This window comes from Manacus candei, unplaced genomic scaffold, assembly GCF_025592945.1.
Source record: "Manacus candei isolate 608988 ecotype Guabito, Panama unplaced genomic scaffold, ASM2559294v1 h1tg000014l, whole genome shotgun sequence".
In the NCBI taxonomy this organism is placed as follows: domain Eukaryota; kingdom Metazoa; phylum Chordata; class Aves; order Passeriformes; family Pipridae; genus Manacus; species Manacus candei.
The window spans coordinates 82,351,450-82,372,831 of record NW_026138062.1 but is presented as its reverse complement, the minus strand read 5'-3'; the positions used below and the strand labels follow the sequence as shown (position 1 = coordinate 82,372,831).

The 21,382-nt window shown below is 36.9% G+C and overlaps 1 protein-coding gene across 3 annotated transcripts in view; it reads right to left on the bottom strand.

Moving 5' to 3' along the window:
- The window catches only part of EPHA3 (EPH receptor A3), a 206,089-nt gene that overhangs the window by 126,080 nt on the left and 58,627 nt on the right, over nt 1-21,382 (bottom strand). For all 3 annotated transcript variants that reach the window (XM_051780236.1, XM_051780235.1, XM_051780237.1), the window contains one exon: nt 12,984-13,644. In XM_051780236.1, coding sequence (XP_051636196.1) covers nt 12,984-13,644 — 661 coding nt within the window. The remainder of the gene's footprint in view (nt 1-12,983; nt 13,645-21,382) is intronic.

The following is a 21,382-nucleotide window of genomic DNA, read 5'->3' as shown; positions in this document are numbered from 1 at the left end:
CTGCCTTCTCCATACTCCTCAGGAACAAGTAGTCACAAAGCCATTGGTCATTTTTACTGCTTTCTCTGTAATTGAACTCCTCCAGAATGAACAGGCCTTTATTTGTTAGGAAACATTTTATTAGAAGTTACAGAAGCCTTGCAATTATGCTCTTGGGTGAATCTCCAATGGGACTTTAAAAAATGTTTTATACCTCTATCAGTAGTTGTCTTCATAAACATCCCTTTTTTAGTCTTTATAACAAAATTGCAGATATCACACCTCTTCATGTTTTTGACTTGACAAAAAGGAAACTCCTAATGGGACCTTGTTTTAATGACTCTGCTACATCCAGGAGTCTGCAGTACCTAACAGTCAAGTTCATCTCACTCTAAACATCTTCATAATTACTACAGGAAGGAAAAAATTATATTTCTTTTTTTCCCCTCCACTAGAAACTGCCTCAGATTACTGCAGGACCCGATTGTTTTCAAAAAACAGTAAGTGTTTCTAAATTGTTTGTAGAGAGAATATGCAACACTGTTTATTCTTTGGTTTGTTTTTAAATAAACGTTTGGATATAGACAGATCTTCAAGTCATGGAAATAGTCCAAAAAAAGTCAACAAACACATCATCAAACACCACAAAGCAAGTTGCTATGCCCCAAATCAGATTTACAGTCTGTAATGAAAGACCAAAAGCCTCAACCGTATCAAAGTTGACACCTCTAAGATGTCAAGAGCATTTCCAAAGTCCCAGCTCAGAGCAACAGCAAAGAATTTTTTCCAGCCTCCTGGTGATCCCACAAAATCAGTTGGATCCCAAAGTACAAAGAATACATGTGCCTGTTTTCACAAGTGTTTGGGCAGGGGGGTTGGGAATTTGATAAACTTGACCAAACTAATCCAGGGTAAAACCCCCTTCCTGCTCTCAAACCTAAAATCTATCAAAAAGATTAATGTAGAAGACAGGAGCACAACATGGCATACAATGTGCCTAAGAAAAATAACTTGGAGAAGCATAGAATCATGGCAGCATTACGGTTGGAAAAGACCTCCACCATCAACCATAGCACTGAGTGCCATGTCCAGTCGTTTCTTGGACACCTCCAGGGAGAGGGACTCTACCACCTCTCTGGGCAGCCCCTTCCAATGCCTGACCCTTTCAGGGGAAAAACTCTTCCTGATGTAGGAAAAAATGAAAGATGCCACAACTCAAAAGTTAAATTACATTATTACAGTGAAAAAAGGCCCTTTCAAACAGCAGAAATTCTAAAGCATGGCATGAAAATAATACAGATTAAAAAGAGACAATAATTTATGAAAAATCATTAGACCAGTATGTGTTTTATTCTACTATCTCAGAAAATTATAACTGGGGCTTTTTTTCCTCAAGTAGAGAGAAACTGCTTACACCACTACATATAAAGTCATGAATGCAATGTAATTTATTGCATATATTATATTGCATTTGCAAATAATATATCAGAGTATTTCCTGCCATTCAAAAACAAGAAAACAGCTGTAGGTTGAATGATTGTTTCAGTCTGGTGGATGTGTAATGTGTGGATGCACATCTGGGGATCTGATGCTAACAGGCAAGCAGGAGGTAACAGCTTGGCTGCCATGATTGCAACATAGACAAGGAAGATTCCCAACAGATGGATAACTGACAAGCTATAAGATAATCCCTAATTATAAGAGAATTTGGGATAGAGGGCATGCAGTAATTTAAACACGCTTGCTCTGCAAAGTAATTATTGCACTGAAAAACAACACACTCAATTCCAAAGAAGCCCTTAATCCATGTTTAAGTAAGCTCTATACTAAACAGACTTGCGCCTGAACACCTGCTTTTACCACAGGATCTGAGGGCAGCTTGTGTGCTTTTCAATTAAAGACTAATATTTAACTTTTGGGGGGAAGCAGAGTCTAGTTTTTCAGGGAAGAGATTAAAAATTAAAAGGTTAGGTTGTTATCACACTGCAGATTTGAATCAGAAGCCAAACTAGAAATCCGACTGAGCGAAAACTCAAGTGATCTGGATATAATCACACTTCAGATTTGCTGGGGATTAGGATGGATCAGCAGCAGGGCTGCAGCATGAGGGCAAACAAGGATTAACTTGTACTCAGCTCAAAAAACCTCTGCTACCCTCTCCCTCCAAACCTTTGAGAGATTCACCACCTGATACCCTGCTCTCACCTTCTGTAAGCAGGTGGCTGGAGAAAGCAGAGACCAGGAGAGCTGAGGAGCTCCCCTGTGCTCCCCACACACCTCCTCCCAGGCCACAGCAGCTGTTTGCCTATGGACATGTCATCAAGTAGCTGTTCCCAAAGGATGTGGATGATAAACTGAACCTCTCCATCATACCTACCCAGGGAAACTCTACATGTACACATGACCACTGGCAAGTGCTTTATTTCATGTCCCTCTGCTAAGTGGCTAAATCCACTAGACAAAGGCTTTTCCAATTGCTGCACCAAAAAAAACAGCCCACTGAGTTCAGGACAAGATGAAGTCTTTTGACTTTATAGTTCACAGAATGACAGAATTGTTAGGGTTGGAAGGGACCTCTGGAGATCATCTAGTCCAACCTCCTAAGTCTTTTTCATAATTTCTGAGGCACTGGTAGGTAAATACTCTTGAAAATTCAGTGATGTAAAGAAACATCAGTCTTAAAATGCTGGCCAGGAGAGATTCAGAGAGACCATTCCTACCTTCCTCCGAGAGGAAGGCTCTTGAGAAAACAACAGATCTTTTCTAGTCTGCAACTTCATTTAGACAAGGCTCACTGAAACACAGGAGATGTGTCCAGCTTTAAATCTCTCAGTGAAACACACTCATTATTACAATTCTAACATTATTATTTGCAGACCAATTCCATGTGAGACCTACCACATACCCAGTCATGGACTTGAAGTAGCCACAACACTTTTTCCCCTGAATATCTTTTCAGCAGTTAGGCACAGAGCAAACTTGTACAGAGATACCTTCCTTTAAAGACATCATTGACTCACACTCCTGTCTGAACTAAAACCAGTATCCTTTTTTTTCGCATGACAGCCCCTTACTTATAACTTCTCTCTCTTTTTTCTTTTTTTTTCTTTTTTTTAAGAATACTAATAGCAGCATTTAGGTTTTAGTGAAACAGTAGAAACAACATAAAATAAGTATATATTATTTACTATGGTGACTTTTTTCCTCCCCCTCCATTCTTCTCTCTCCTCTCATTCTCTTTCCTGTTCTGACTCTTCTAAAAAAATGTTGTAGCTTTCTTTCTTCCACTGCCTGCTGTGGTTAGTGTGGGTAGAGAAAAGATACAGAAGCTGATTCCCCTTTCACTATTCATTTCACTGGGAGTTCATCCCCTCACACTGTGTGAGAAACAAGATTCATTGCCTATTAAACATACACCACAAGAAGAAATTTTAGTTTAATTTAATTTAATTTAATTATTTCTAATTCCATTCTCTTTATTTACAAGTACTTATTCCTAAGATCTCAGGGTGAAAGTTCTGGACACCCCATCTTCACAGTCAAAAATGTCAGAGACATTACACACTGTAAAAATGACAGTTTAATGAATGGTCTATTAATTGAAGAAACAGAATGTTCAGTAGCTGTGATTACCTGAGAATTCAAAACTACTTCTTCAGCTAAAATGCCCTGTTTCCCACCCAGCTGCTTCCTCCTGCCCGGTATGAACACCAGTTTTACAGCTGGAACAGGGATCTCGTGTTCATGGTTCATACACCTTGACTTCACTTCAAGTCACAGTTCCTCAGCCCTGCTTTAGTTTCCCATATTATTCTTTTTGGAGCAAAACCTGAAAATTCCTAGAACAGAATAGAAGAGTAGCTTCTTAAAAAAAACTGCCCATAGCTGTCAGCTCAGTGTTAGGATCACATTACCAAAATCAGAAAATAATCCTGTTGAGCCTTCAGGGAATTCAAGTTGTTCTGGTATCTAAAAAGGCACGTTACAGCAGATGGAGATGCCCCTGCTAAACTGCAACTACAGAATATTGAATAATTTGCTTGTATGTCTTCTTATAATAATAATGACTACATTATGTCATTCATTATGAAAAAAAAACAAGGAATTCTTACTTACTGAATTCTACAACATCCTACTATTATTAATGTGGCATAAAAAAATGCTGCATAACACATTTATAAATAAAAAATTTCTATACATGCATACCTAAAACTTAGAATTACCTCTTACAGAGATTAAGGGGCTGTTCAGGTTAGGTCAAATTCTGCATGAGCAAACTCTGTATAAGGTTGCGAAACATCAAAGAACATGCTGAATATTTGACTTTCTTATGTTTGTCAAACTTCCTGTCTTTTCTTAGTTCAGCTGGGTAGCAGATGACTGTTTCAACATATTTTACTGCTTTACTGTAATCACCTTAGAGATTTTCTCTCTTTTTTTTTTTTTCCTAAGAGAATGAAAGAATTTTTTTCTTCCTTAAGGAACAGTTTTGTGTCCCATCCTTATTAAGGGTGGGGAGACAGGGGGATGAGACACACCAAAAAAATGATGCATTCCTAGGGGTAAGTGCACTATTGGTTGAAGGTTTTTGGTCAATTTTTTAGTGGCATTTCTTAGAGGTAAGAGCTGGGCACCTCTAAGTTATTTATTCTGTTATTCCCCTTACCTTAAAAATCTCTGCCACATCAAAGAGAAAAGAGTCTAAGGGGTTTTTTTACCTAGAACTAATTCTTGTGACAAATGATTCCCCTCCTCCAAACTGGAGGACAAATAAATTCTTCATAAGATTTTGAACTCCCGAAGACCACCTCACTCCTACATGTAAACTGACCACTCCTGTTCAGACTGAGCACAAGAAATCACTATTTCCGTTAGGTTTCATGCTATGTCACATGCTCGATTTAGTAGAATTTAAGTATGTGTATAAAGGCAGTGTCATTTAAGTAAATTCTTAAATACCCTGCTAAAAACATATGAATCCAAGTGTGAGTGTGAGAGAGACACCCCCTCTAATAATCATGTTATTTTGCTTGAAAATTTTGAAGCAATCATTCTATGAAACTTTATTATGTTTTTACAGCACAAACAGTAGCCTGGACAGGGCTATAAACAAACTGTGCATTTTTAAAGCCCAACATCCTTTTCTGTCAATTAATCATCACTGTTAATAAAAAGTATTATTTCAAAGTAGCCATAAAAGAAGCATTCCTGGGTGGTTTAAGGTATGATTCAAGAAAGCATTCCAAGACTGGAAATACCAACGGCAAGGAAAAATGCATTACTTCAACCATATTGTTGAAGAGAACTGTCCTGTATCACTCCTGCAGTTCCTCAGGCCTGTCACAGTGTCAGCTTTTACCATATGGCTCTTCCTTCCCTTGTTGAAAGTGAATCTTTCTGTCAAAGAGCAGCTGTTCTAAATTATCACATCAAATTTTAACCTCACAGTAGACAACCACTGAACCCACAGATTCATGGCAGTGAAATAGTTTCACCTCCTTGACACGTGAAGGATTGTTTTAGGTCTCTCTCTGCCTAGCAGAGATAGCTACACTAATTGCCAGGGTATCTGATGCAGGCAGGCACTTAAAGCTGAAGCCACAAACAAATTTTATGCCATCAACTTCGCATCTTCTCTCCCTAAACACACTGTGTGAAGTCCATGTTATTATTTTCCTGGTGTGCTACCGAGAATAAAACTGCGATTTCAAATGCAAGAAGGATGAGACATTCCAAATGCAACCCTCATTATCCAGTTTGTAATCCAAAGAAACAGTAAATTCTGATACTTTTCCTGCAGTCTAAGTGTCTCAATAAAGTCTGATATCAATTGCTGGTTATTTAGATGTCTGCCAACAGCCTGTTTTGACAACATCTTGTGCTTCATGCTGAGAAGCAGCAGACACATAGAAGCCTCCTGTCGTCTTGTGCTCATCTTTCAAGATGGTTCTTACTTTAAGAGCATTTTCACTGAATGTTATCAAAACTCCCAGCTCTCCCTACAATTGCTCTCTCTGTTTAAAGCCTAGTACCAGCTGTCAGCTGTAATGCAAAGCCCTGTTAGCCTTTATAAGTTCCACTCTGGAACTAATAAGGGATTGTCAAGTAGCTCCTTACACAGACTGCCAGTGGCAGAGAAACGCAGGGAAAGAGCGTGTTCCACGAATTCCCACTGACAATACAACCTTTGTGCAGCCCTGAGCTTAAGCCCATATTGAAAATCACCCAAAGACACTACAAGGAGAAACATGCTCAGGATGATACTATTAATTTAATTTTTAATCTTTTGAAAGCCTCCAAAGAAGCAAACCCATTAAAACGAAAAGGTTAAGGAAATGCCAGCAAGATCCCCCAGGATCCTCTGTGACAGACAGCCCTGAGATATTTGCAGGAAAATCCTGCACAAAAAATTCAACAGTAGGGATATTGAACATATAAGTGTCAGAGAATTAAGGCAAAAATTTTTATGCTAAAAAAAGAAAGGAAATGTTTCACAAACTTGTTAAATTGCAAAGAATCTGGGCAGCAGGGTGTGGTGAGGTGACTTTTTCGTCAGAGTTGGGAGAGGATTGGCTGCTTGAAAAGCTGGTAAGGGCAAATAAGGAAGAAATTGCCAAAATACACACAATGTGGCAGAGCAAGCACTTCTAAAGTGGTAACATATCTGGATCAAACAAACATAGAGTGCAAGTGTATTAAGTTGCATTTTGTGAGTCATCAAGACTTTTGCAAATATTTCCATTTTCTGGGTAAATCTTTCCATTTCCCAGCTAGTTTCAAGTACAAAATATCAATGCTAAATTCTCTAGTCATGTCATATATTGACACTGTACCACTGAACAACTACTAAATTTTCTAAGGACACTTAATGGTAGGCTCCCAATCATTGAACATCAAAAACTGAATAGAAATATGTTGATGATCATGTTTTTAAACACCTCTCTCCCAATCTCCAAGAAATTTAGTAAAGATTCCTCTCAAGTAACTGCAAAGGACTGAAAGAACACTTTCTAACATGAGAATGTGCATAGTGTTGTATCAAAAAATCTCTTTCCTAGTAATTTCAGAATGCTCCTTTTTAATTTTTTGTTCTTCAGGATGTGTGACAAATACACTCACAAACCATAAGATTAAGCCAAATAAATTTTGCCTTAAAAACCTGCATTTAAAATCTGCTGCTTATGATGTACAAATTGGAGAATATTTTCCAAATTGTTTACAGTCAGAGAATGTTACGTAAAAAGTTGGCTGGGACCTTTAGGAAGCATTCAGTGCAACTTCATTCTTCTTCCATAAAAATCATCTGGATATCTTCGACACAACTTACATAAAAGTTAAATAAAATCTAAGCAGGAAAGTAAATCCTTGGCTGTGTGCTCTGTTTATGTACTTATAGAACATAAAGTAGATAAAAACAATGAATATTTTACAAATGAAGTGATTCATAATTTATAGCTGCTGTCATTTTAGTTTACTAGCTTGAAAGACTAAGAGTCCTTCTAAAAAGCTTCTCTCTTGCTTTTTTTAAAATCAAAACAATACTTCAAATCGAAGGAATAAAAACACACCTCAAACCTCCGCTTTAAAAAACGTGAATCACTTTTTCAGATTTCACGTAAAAGGAAACTTTCTTGATAGTTCCATTATTATATGGTGTGATCTTCACACGATCAGTTCCTACATTTTATTAAATATAATTTCTTCTACACAGAGTCTAAGAGTGAAAACTACACTTTTTTTAGTGTGAGCAATACATCTGAGCCACTCAGCTACTTCCAAGGAAAAAATGTCTTTGCAGTTGCAGCATGTGTGCCTTCCATCTGTTTTCACTTGCACAAAGTTGAGTAGTTCCACACAGTATCTTTTTCTCTTTACATGTAAAGTTATCTCTTTTTTTTTTTTTTTTTTTTTTACTGATCTAAGAAAGTAAAAATTAGATTCACTGATGCAGAGACAAAACGGTTCTTTAAAGCATGGAAAAAAAGAAATCTGGAGAGATGTTTTTCTTCCTTTGTATTAATGATGCTTTACATATCTTAATCTCAAGTACAGCATTCATTCCACTGAAAGCATTAAGCAGTGTATGTGGTGGTTCAGATTTAGCAGCCAGAGATGGCAGTCCTCTCATATCTCCATAAACTTAGAGAACTATGATTTAAGATATGCTCACTATACAACCTGAAGCTGAAAAATTTAGTGTTAAGGAAAACCTTGTGAAGTCATTTTTGCAATAACCAGACACAGCGGGTGAACTTAACCTCTCTCTCCTTTACCCCTTACTCCCTTTTCTCCCATCCAATCCACCTGATTAATAGCTAAAAATTAAATACATAAGGAAGAGATGTTGCTCTACATTTTTTTTTTCTTCCAGCTCTGTTATAGAAAATGTATCAGTCACTTGTGGTTAAAACTTACAACTTTATTACATGGTATTACATAGAAAATGTACAGTTCAGACTTACTCAATTTCAGCAACTACAATTTAGAACTATACCTTCAAACAATAGCATGCAGAAAATGTTATTCTGTGCTTTTTGAGTCATTCTGTTCAGGCTCACCAATTTAATTTTCCATTTGATAAGTGGAGCCACAAAGCTTGGTTTTGGTCTAAAGGGTCACCTGTTGGAAGCATTCAAAGGAACATTCAAGCTCACTCATACTCCCATGTGCATAAACAAGTGTCCACTGCATGTTTGCTAACTAAGTAGATCATACTGAAAAATAACATTCTCCATGTCCAGTTAGTCTTTCTGAAGTGCAGGAAATAAACCAACAACAGAATAGACACATTCAGGATGGAAAAGATTTATTAGTCCAAGCCTGCCAGTGCAGGATTTCCTTTATCATCTGGTTACTGCTTTTCTTAAAAAACAGCTCCTTAAACAAGGCTTCCATTATTTCTCCAAAGAGACTTCTAGATCATTTAAAAACTACAGACTTTTTTTTCCCTACCATTTATCCCACATTTTCCCGTTTATTTTGATGTTGTTACCCCACTAATCAACCTTCAGATGGTGAAATCTATTTCCTCTCTCTAGCAGTCAAAACAAAACTGAGTCTGCTTCACTCACTGGACAGGTGATGTGAATGCTCCTTTTCTCTTCTTGATCTTTGGGCTGTTCCAAACACTTTGCCATTGCATAATCTCCTGCTGTACTTGCAACTTCAATAGTGCAACCCAAGCCTCATTTCCCCTTTCCTAAGAATCACATTGTTTACTCTGAGTACAGAGGCAGCCAAAAAGGATGAGTTGAGGTACAGAGCAATTTGTCCTTTAAAAAGGAAGGCACCAGTAGAGAGGAAGAGCTGGGAAGAGAGGTATTAGAGATGAGATATTAGACACAAAAGAGACCTTTAAAATTGTAAATACAGAAGCTAAAAAGGCAGTAGTTATTTTCTCACTATACAAGGGCATAAAAAACCCTATCCTACTGACTCTAAACCAGAAGACTTAAACACAGAAAGAAGTTATATCTTCCACACAAGACAAGATATGGCATTCATTGCCATAAAAACTTAGAGATTAAAAATATAAATGAGCCAAAAATAGGCACATTAACAAGTCACAGGTCACTAGTTTCTATCATACATAGTCTTTCTTACAACATCTATTTGAAAAGTCAACAGTAGACTGGAAGAAGTTAAAAGGTATGCTCCGTAAAGCAGCATTTTATATAGCTTTATATATATATATTTTCCTTGGTTTTCCTTAGGAATTTGCCCTTAGTGACTGACAGAGAAAGAATACTAAGGCGGACAAACCTCTGACCTGATCTACTCTGGCTTTGATGGGGAACAAAGAGAAAAGATAAGTTTTCCTTCTTGAAGGAGGAATAGGATGGAGAATATCAGAAATAACAGAAAGCATTTAGTGGGTAGTTCCAGACAGTTGTGATTTTTTTCTCACTAATTAAATCTCACTAATCTAAGAGGGAAGATGCTATAAAGATGTAGGCCAACACATCTGTTATTTAAGGGGGAAAACAGGTATGAAAGAGTGGGTTTTCCAACTTGCTCCCTGACACATCTTACTGTATTTCAGGCAAAACCAATCCCTCCAAAATACTGAGCAGGTGCAGAAGTCTTTGCCAGAGAAGGTGCTACATCTTAAGCTGTTAAGCTAAAGTATATCACAAATACCAGAATTCCTCAAAGTCAGGTACACAATTCACTTTTGAGAAATCAGTTCTACACACACACACACACACGGGATGGACACAGTAAAGAGGACAAGGATGGTCACAGTAAAATTCTTTTCCTGACTGACAGGTAGGTATTTTACTGCTTATTAGGATCCAGAACAGGACAATATTCTACCCAACATGAACCAATAAGTTGAGTAAAGCTAGTAGTCCAATCTTGGCTTTTCAGATCTTACATAAAGATGTGTTATAAAAAGTTGCATGTTTTTATATCTACACATATACCAATAAGAAGAAATTCTCTGAGCCTTGTGTCAGCTTTTCCTGGTTGTGCAGGGAAAAAGCAGCCATGGAAATTGGTACCATTTGTGTTATTTGGGGGCATGACTGTTCCCTAATCATTTTCCAGGTACAAAAAAAAAAAAAAAACAAACATCTGTTCTTAATGAAATTTAAATAGGCTGATCTTTTACCATTAAACTCCTTCATTTTAATCATCAGTGATAATCTCCTGCTAAAGCAAAATGACATTGCTTTTGAAAACAGCATTATGGAAACAAACAAAATCAGACGCAGTCTGGATGCAGAATCAAGTAGTGACAGACTCTGAGCTGTAAAATGTCTTCCCAACTACTGGGAAGACAATAATTTCTGTTACTAATTACTCCTTCAAACTTCAACTGAAACATATTTTTTCAGCCCATGCTCGTAACACCATTTTGGATCTTTGTCAAACATTACAATACTGATTCTATTACCCTTTTGTTGACAAAAATACCCCAAAATTAAAACCCAAACAAACGCAAAAATCCTTAAACCCTAAAAGACAGAGCAAGAGAAAGAGTGAAGGAAAAGAAATAAAAAGATGCAGCTTTGAGCTCTAGGTCAAAACTGAACTGTTTTTCTGAGCTTTCCAGCTCCTGCTGAGTCACCGATGCTGACAAATGGGAGGGTTTGAATTACTGACTGCTTTTAGAGTGCCCCTTCAATCACACCACACTGGAAATATTTGATAAATATGACTTTCAATAAAAGTTAGTAGGACATAATATGTTAAATCAGAATAAACCAGAAGGACCTGTCGCTGTTGTTAATGGTTTCCTCATATATCACTCCCTTGACCAATAGTGGGTGAGGAAGAAAAAAAAAAAAAGACAAAGAGGTGGGAGAAAGAAAAAAAAGAAAAATAGAAAAAGATAATTGTCCCACGGTCTGATTTTCTGCCTTCCAAATCATGTATGATATACCAAATTATGTATGATATACTCACATATGCATGTCAACCTACTCCTAATCTCTGCAAAACTCAGTAGGAGCTGCCTTGCCTACACCAAGCATTTGAAAACCTGTTTTTAATAAAAGTTTAGTTTATTTTATTTTGCTTAGCTCAAATTTGGCTCAGTTGTAGTCTGTTGCTTTCTGGAGTGCTTGTCTTTTTCTGCTCATGTGTAACCGAAATTCTAAACCAACAGGTTTCAAACATTTACAAGGCCATGGGCTCTGTAATAAGCAAGACTATAAACAGTGGATAAAAGAATATCTGTGATGTTATAGCATTTCTAAGTGTAGCCATAGGAGGCCCTAGATAAAGCGTTTCTGAATAACAAAATATTCTCCCCTGAATTCAGCAACAGAAGAATTTAAATTTTTTTTTCTTAATATCAATATTAAGCATACTCAGACTTGGATACCCAATTCATTCATTCATGGCAAAAATGATTTAAAATCTACTTAAAAGCAAAATCAAAGAAAATACACCCGTAACCCCTTTCCTCCCAGATCTCCCTGGTATTTTCTGAGAAAAGGTCATGTCAGTCAGAGTAACAATTTTCACAACTACCTGTCTGTGGTTTGGGAGCTCCACAGGAATAATTTTTTGATACAAAGTTGCTGCAGGCCTCATTAAAAAGGAGTAGGTGCTCTCTCAACCAGGTTCATAACACTTTAAATTTGTCTTGTAGATACATGGATTTGCACATGTACACATACACGCAGCCCCCACTAAACTCTCAGCTACTGCTCCTTCCATCCATGGTATTTCTAGATATTTAACTTTTAGTTATATATTTAATGGAAAACTCTTTGCCACGGCGAGCACCCCTGAAGGCACTCTGTGAAAAGAGGTTTAAGGTTCAACTAGCACAAAACTTCAACATGTAATTTTATAAAAAGCGTAAAAATGTAAGCCACCATCATTTTGATATCAGAATTAGTAAATGCAACATGCATTTCTCTAACATTTAAAAGACCATTTCTGTAAAAACTCCAGATCACTGGCATATTCTTGTTCTTGGGAGCATTCACATAACCATAGTTTGCAGAAACAAAAAGTTTGGAGAAAATTATTTTGCGTTAAATACATGAGCATTTATGAAAATGCAATTTTAAAGTTCAACTATTAATTTTCCAAATGTACCTGCATTTAGTAATTATGCTACCAGAACAACGCTGCATGTTTTTTTCTGACCAATCCCAACTAATCAACACAGCTCAATAGCAAAAGTCATACATGGAACCACAAAGCATATAAAAAAAAAAAAAAAATCACATATTTTGACACAAACAAAGCATTTAAGTAAACTATAATATACTGAAAGGTAGTCCAAGAGTGGTAAGAGAGGCTAGATTTGCTACACAGCGTGTTTACTAAAAATCAACTGTGGACTCTCATCAAATACTTTTAGCAAATTACATTATTTACACAGTTTAAATAAATGGCAATTTAAATAAAATGCAATTTTAGGAGCTAGCGTATTTCTGTCAGGAATTTGGAGCAAATGAACACACCCCAGTACACAGAGCAGGGGCAGAGGGGGAAGCCCCTGTCAACAGCAGAACTACGAACACGGAAGGCATTGTTACCTTGGCACGCAAAGCCTCTTTCTTCATAGCCAGCATTACACAAGCACTTCCCTATGGGCACTAGCCATTCTCCTTCTGTACTGCAATACATCTTGGGTGGCTCTTCCTCCTTGGAATGGTTGACACAAGATCCCCGCACCTCCACCAGCGACTGGGAGTCCATGGGCACCGTGTCGGGGAACATGGCGAGGTTCTTGACGGTGAAAGGGCACTTTTTGAAGTACACTCGCACCGAGACTAAGGCAACACAAGCACCCACATCTTGGAAAGCCAAGTAAAAGCCTTTCCTGCTGATGGGCCCCACCTCACGGACTTCTGTGTTCAGCTTGAGGATTCTGTCCCCGAGGTCCATCTGGGTGAAGCTCTCGTCGGCCGCGATGGTGTCGATCTTTGTAAACTGGTGCTCCTTGAACTTGACCGAGTGGTCATCATCAGATTCCATATAGTACAGATTGAAGGTCTCCTTGCAAGTGCCCAGGACTAGAGGGATGCTATTGCAGTCCCTCAAGGTGAACTTGAGCTCCACATAGATCTTCTGAGCTGAGTTGCGTGGAATCCAGTTTGTTCTCAGCCAATTGTTCTGACTGTGATCCATAACATTGCACACTTGGTAAGTTCTGATTGGGGTATAATGCTCATCAACACCACTAATCTCTTCCCACTGCAGAAAAAAAAAAAAAACAAAAAAAGAAAATATTTTAAAATTAATGATTATACCAATCAAAAATAACATCTAGATGACAAAGCAAAAATAACTTTGCTTGGATGCCACTATAAAATAGACAATGAAGTCTGATTGAATTTGCATGCATTTTTTCCTATTAAAACATATAAACATCTTAAATGGACACAGAATTCACCATTAATTAGTCAGTTTTTACTAAGTTATTTCAGGGTGGCATGAAAGAGATGCTATAGCTGTTTGACATTATTAAAAACCTGTGATTTCTTAAACTATACCCATGATTCCAGCATGTCCTTCAACTACACTCACCTGAAATGGAAGAGATTCACAAGGGCACCACCACATTTTAATTGTTAGAATCGATTGTATTTCAAAGATTAAACAAGATTTGAAATCTTACAAACGAGAGCCAATGGCTCCAACTGAAATTCCATACAATCATTAAAAAGTCTTACAGTTTTCCTTTTATTCAAAGCATGACAATTGATTTTGCCTGGGTTATATGTACTCTGGACAAACAGTCAAGCTCATCTCAGTTTTCAGAGTTATTAAGAATTACTTCCAACTTACCATTCCTTGGCTAGTTAATTCTTCTGTGAACTATCTATTCTAGGACACTAAAATGTTTTTTGAAGAACACACAGCCATCATTTGTTTTTACAGCAGCCATCAGCTGACAAACTTACTTGACCCACTGAAGGAATAGGTTTTCTATTTTTTAATTACTCACCAGTCCTACCTGATTTCTAAAGTCACACCAGAGGAATATTTAGCAATCACAGGAAAAAAGAAATCCTATGGGGGTACTTACAGTAAATATTTACTGTTAGTCTTTTGCCATACACAACTAAGTAACTTTAAGATGTATCTTTCTTTGTTTTCTCCCATTCAGGGAGGAAAAACTGAAGATGCAGAGCAGATAGAATTAAGGATGTTGTCAGCAGCCATTCTTGCAGGAGGGAGACACTATCACACAAACATCTTCCCTCAAAAATCGTTACCTCAATGTTATATTTAAGATCTCAGTCTAATTACTTGTTTTACATCAACACCTTTTGCTGCAGGACCTTAGTGTACTGCAGAGCAGACAATAGGAGAGGAAAGTATTATTCCCAGTAGGAAAGTAAAGTGCAGAAGTGTTTACAGTTTCTTGGTTTTACAGTACAACCATATCTCACACATATACAAAGAAATAAAAAAAAAGTGGCCACATCAGAGTAGCATCTGAGAGTTCTCAGTCCCAACCCACTTATTTAAGAAAGTTTTAACATGACTAAGAGCTGGTCTGCACAATGAAATTGTCCACACACCACTGAAGATGTGATTTTAAATCATGTTATTAAACCAGCAGATAAAAGCAGTATAAATACTCTTCCTTTAATTGAAACAAAGTTTACTGTAGTTCACTTTACAGATCGGACTGTACACAAGTTTTATCTCTTCCTGACTAGTTCAACAGAGTTTAAAACACAATCTTGGATGTGTCTACAGCAGCTGAAATGCTGCAGTAAGCCATAACGTGCTACTTTGCCAAAAAAAGCTTGCAGGACAGGGTCTTGCTGAGTCAAAATCACTAGAGCTCACGGCCACTTGAGAGCTTGGCACCATGTGGTAGCTCATCATACAAGCACGAGCTCCTGCCTGCAGCTGGACTCTGGCTCCCAGCCTCTGCCAACTTCCCAAAATTGAGTGAAGAGCTCTCCTCTGACAGATGTCCCTGTAAAAGTACAGGCCTTGAGCCAACAATCTAACCCTGTTGCAAAGAGCCATTCAGATGCCACAATTGCCTCCAAAGAAGCTGGATGTCCCAATTTATCTGGACATCTTAGCTGGACAAATAAAACTCCACTTACAAGATAGACAAGATTATGTAACAAAACCAAATTTTATGAGCATTTTAAGCAACTCGCATTGATTTCTAAGTTATCCAGTGACTACCTTTTCCATACAATTTCTAATCAGTTCATCATATTTTAAATGTCCACTGGGAAATAAAACCAGGAACCTGTAGAGTTTAAAATATCTCCACAATTCAATAATTATGATCAAAGTAAAAAGCAAGCAGTACATTTGCAATGCTCATACAGCTTTTCCCAGTAAGCCTTCTTACTGCCATCTCCAGGTGATATTAAAAGATGGTAAGCAGCTTATCAAGAACATTGAGACAATTTTCCTTCTGCGACCCATGAGTTTTTTCTATTAAGTGAGGTTTCTCAAACACCTATATTTGTACTCATTTTAATGTTTATTTCTGTACTTGTAACTCATGTATTCAGCTTGCTCCGTAAGGTTACAACAGTTAATAGTCACTTATTCAGTATTGCAGTATTCAACACAGTTTTAATTTGTACACCTATCATTCTAACCTATATTCTCAAACAGTTAGCTGAAAGAAAAGGACAAGAAGGTAGGAGTTAAAAAGTAAAGGAAGAAATATATAAACAGGAATAATTATGAGAAAAAGTTGATTTTCAAATCTTAGAGAAAAGTAAAGTGTAAAAAAATTAAGATATTCCTTATAATAGAAGACATAGATCTTCCTTACAACAAAAGCTACAGAAAAAAATGCCCTTACTGTAGGTAACAAAAGATGCATAGAGATGAGAAAAATAATTAGAACCAAAAAGTATCTAAGGTATTTTTAAACACATGAGGAAAATTCTATTCTGCCAGAAGGTGAGGGGTAAATCAGCTAAAAGAAGAGTTCAGAATTACTATGCTGTAATATTTGTATCTTAGGATACAGAAAGAAAAGAACAGCATTCTGAGTATGCAGGAACCTGGGCTTGAACAGGTCAAAATAGAAATGAGACAATGAAACGCAAAGCAAAGGCTTCAATAGAGATGTGGGACACATTGAAGAAACCTCCAGAAGTAAAACAGATGGGGACATGTTTCTTTTCACCTCATGCATTGAGAACAGTCTGCTGCAGCCTCAGCTTCCTCTTCTCCCACCAGAACTGTTCCCATCCCATGAAGTACCAGCATGGGGTAGGGGGGTAATTTCTATTAAATCAACTCTCGTAAACAGTATGTCTTGCAACCACTGCTGTTTCTGCAGGATCAAGAATGCACTGCAGGGACAAGAAACCATCCAGCAAGAAAGTATGGCCACCCAAATTTAGTCACCACAGAAACCCACTCGGAACTTGAAACAAAACAACAATAAAAAGAGAAGTATTTCTGATGATACTGCATTTTCCTCTGCAAAATTTTAACTTGTTGAGGCTTGGCTAAAAAAAAATAAGAACAGTTTGCATTTTTGTTCTTCAGATAGGTGGAAAAAATAAAGCAGAAGGTGCCAGAGTCAGCTACCCGAGTAAGGAAGGAGTTGGCACTGTGTAATAGTGAGGACGAAGGGTGTTCGTGGGAGTCAGGTTGAGAATTTAAAGGAAGTCTGCTGAAATGCTGGCAGAATGACTGTATGAAAGATCTGTACTTAAATCATGTAAATAAGACACTAGCAGGACTCAAACCTAATTTTCACCTCAATTATTTGGGTAACTCTAGTCTATGGGGCATTACACTTCAGAGGTGTCCCAACTGGCATTTCTTTCTTCCAATACTGGGCAGCTACAAAACTAATGGATGTTTATCAGTCCTGGCTATGGTTAGACTGGAAATTAATAGCCAAGTCCTAAAGACTGGACTGATGAAATGACAGGACTGTCCTCTGAGCAGTCCAATAGGAACGATAAATTCAAAATATTTTAGGAAGATATTTCTAAAAATGCGTCAGGGATTCTACAACAGCATGATGTGGGACACACCATTCTGAATTTATATTATTACACAGTACTTATATCATATTGATGCTTTCAGGCACATTCAATGCTTTTGAAACATGTCCAGGAGAAGTGCCATAGCACCACTCCTTTCTCAGCATGTGATTTGGCTTTCGGAAAATGTTCTTTTGTTTGCTTTTCATTTTTAAAATCTTCTTTGGATACTGTTAATGACAGGAAACAGGAGATTTCTTTCAGTGGTATAGAAAAGTCTCAAGATCCCCAGTGAGAGAGTCTAACTCATGTGCCCTTGTCATACTGATTGACAAAGTTGGGCCAAAAAGGATTTTGTTTGCCAGAACAGATCCAGCAGAGTGTGCTGGACTTATGGCTTTAGTTTATTTCTTCGAATCTCTTTACAAAAGAAAAGTATAGAAGTGAATGTAGGACGTTTCCTAGGATGTCATGAGCAGTCTCAGTAAAAAATTCCCTCTCAATGTGGGAATCTGGGACATGAGTGATCTCCTCAATTCTTTCATCCTGCCTGTGACATCAGTTTTTGTGTCGTCTTACCTGTCATATTAAAAAAAACCAAAATCTTCAGTTTACAACAGGAAATTGAAGGACATTTTGGGATTTACAATATAGGTATGCAACTGCATGATCCCCAAAAACCTACACTTCATCTTTCAGCATCACACTGCTATAAAACCCGTAAACTACAAAGCGTAAAACTCCAACAAAAATGGAGTTCTGTAATTGTTCAAGGAACCTATGGAACCCAGGTAGCTAAATCCCTGACATTCCACTGACAATCTCAGGCAACAGCATAGCAACATTTACTTGCAATTTTATTTTGCATTAAAAAAACTGATATGATATTTTAATTGGTATGAGCACCATTTAGGTAAAGCCCAACTGTCCTCTAACATAAATATGGCTTTGAAACTTCACAAAAACATCTTCATGTGCTGGAATGTCCCACCCTTGCTAAATGGAGCACTTAAATCTTTGTTTCTTTCTAAACTAATTGTTAAAAACTGGGGTTTTTTTCAGTATAATTGCTTTCACTATTTATGAGATGTTCACAGAAGTCCCTACAGAACCACCATTCAAATTTTACCTGAAAAAACACATTTTGCTCTAATACTGAACACTAACCCTCTCATCTACTGACTCTTAATATTCAGCACAGTTTTCAAGCAGGAGAAAAAAAAATCACCTTTATTATGCCTTGCTGAGCAATGACAGGAAAGTCTGCATTCCCATGCATACCCACTTTCTGCTATTTAGTCAAGCAATTCCCTTCCAAATCAAAAAGATGATGATGATTGGAATCTCACATTTCAGATACTCAATGCATGCAACTTTTCAACAGTTCACTGACAGAATACCAACTAGCTCATAATATTTTCCTCCTTTTTTTTTCCCCTTCCTTGGTTGCCAGGCAATCACAATAAAAAGAGGTAAACAAACAAGTCATGCCATAAGCAACAGAATTAACTAAGTTAATTCTGGTTTCCCACCAATCTCTGTCTTATGGACTCAGATGTCTAATAAAAGATGAGTGCAAAAAAGTCTCTTCCTCATTGTGACCATTCATACCATTTCTGTGTCTCTTCCTCTCTTCCTATCACTTTTTCATAAGTCTTGTAGGGACAAAAGCCTTTGGAAGCCTCTGCTCCTCTGTGAAATTGTTAAATTCACCTCTGATTTCAAAATCTACTAAGCAAGATCTTCCTTTCCCTTCCATATACACACATTTAAGTGCATATATATCTGTTTATTTCCCATTTTCTCTGGAGATTATGCCAAAAAGAAGGCAATGGCTTCACATACAAGCCAAGTACAGTTTTTTAAAACTAAGACTAGTGTAAATAAATTTCTATTAAGATTTTAATAGAAAAAATAAAAATATAGTATATTTCCCAAAAACCCCCAAAATGTTCTATTATTCTATTGCTTAAAGTTAGGCCAATGAGGGTTTCATGAAGCTCCTAGAAAAAGCTGAAATATTCCAAAGCTGCATAATACATGTTCAATTCCTATAAATACTGAGGCGACTAATGAGCAGGTATTTGAGCTATTACTCTATATTCTGCTAACACATTTTGAATTAGTGTTTTCCTCAGTGACTCATTTTATAGGAAATTAACAATTTTTTCTTAACAGAAGGAAAAAACTCCCAGCTTCAGTAAAAGTCCTCAGTAAGAACATAAGGTGGATATTCCTGGTGGAAAGTTCATTCCATTGGAAATAAGAGATAGACCTTGTGCTAAGTAAGACTTAAGGAAAGGACTAGAAAAATCAAGAAATAGTATTGAATAGAGGGAAACCACAACAGAAAAGACAAACCATCACAGGCATTTATATCTTTATAAAAGAACCCAAAACATCTACAAGTCATTTTCTGACAAGTTTATGCTCATGACATTAATTACCTGAAAATATAACTCAAGTTAAGTATAAAACATATTTTATATCACAGAAATATAACAGATTAAGATTGAAAGCCTCAGGCATGAGAATATTCACCACTTATATAAATAACATTTGTATTATTTGGTTTAGGGTCTTGCTTAAATGACTTTGCATAAGGGGACTTGACCTAAAATCTTCCAGTATAATAGCGAATTATATCATAATCCAACATAATATATTAAGTTTAAAACTTTCTTTCTCTGTTGCATGCTGTCCAATAGTTCAAACACATTTGGGAAACAGGTTGAAGGATTTAAGACAAAATTAACATTTTTTATGCCTCCTTTGTTTTAGCACTTAGATCTTCTGTGAACTTTTTATTGTAATATTAAATATGTCTAAATTCAGATCAGTAAGTGAATCAAGATTTTTCATATGTTGAACATACTTCTGATATATACTCCTGAACTTCAAACCAACATACAGAGAGAAAGAGCTTTTCCAGTTATTTGAAAGTAAAAGTGTATAAAAGGAGAGTTTTATGTAGACAACAGCTAAAATTCTGGTGAGAAGTGAGGAAATCACATCAACACCAAAAATTAACACATATTTTAGGACAGCTTGAGATTAGCAATCAAATAATTCAAGTCTAAATGAAAAATGGAACCTTCCAACATACTATATAAATGCTTAACAAAATAGTAGCAGGATGCCAGAGTTCTTAAATCTTGCTATTATCAAAAACCCTGCAACGACCATATATCCTAGAAGAATGCATTCCAGGCCAGCTCATCAATATGAAAACACTTTCTTCATAACATCACCAAAGATGCTGATTCAAGACCCATTATTACCAACCAGCTGAGATCAGAGGACAGGAAATTATCTGCTTTGGGAGCTTAAGAAACTTAAAAAGTACCATGGGATTTTTTTTTTCCACATTTGGCATTCAAAAAAAATCAATGAAATTACCTCCTGGCACTGGCTTTAGCCCAGTTTTTATTTTTAGCTTTTTTTTCTAAGTTGCAAATGAAAGAAGAAGTTGCATTGCAAGAGTTTTTTGATTAAGTTATACAGACACCGAAATTATCATTACCATTGCATAAACCCTCTTAAGACAGTTTTTGGGACAGTTTCCCCTAAAGCTGTTTTACCAGCCTATGTTTTTACATTACCCAGTCAGGACTGTTAAATGAGAAAGCTCTCCTGTGACAGAAAATAAGCATGTTAGAGAGAACATAAGGTTCAAAGAAGTTTATATATTATTATAAAATTACACACAACAATATTCAGTCTAAGATTCACGTGTTCTTACCACCATGTTCTCCCTCTCTGTTCAGTTCCCCACTGAAGTCTTTACATTTGTGGGAGCAGACAAAGCACCCCTGACAGCACATCATCGTATTCAGGAGATTTTGTTCACAGTTTTAACTTAAAAGTTGGGGTTTCTTCATAACTTAGCAAAACATTTCAGAATGACAAGACACAATATTAATATCTGTTGAGAGCTCAGGTGAGATAAGAAACTCATTAAGAAGATCCAGATACTAAACTTCCCCAACAAAACT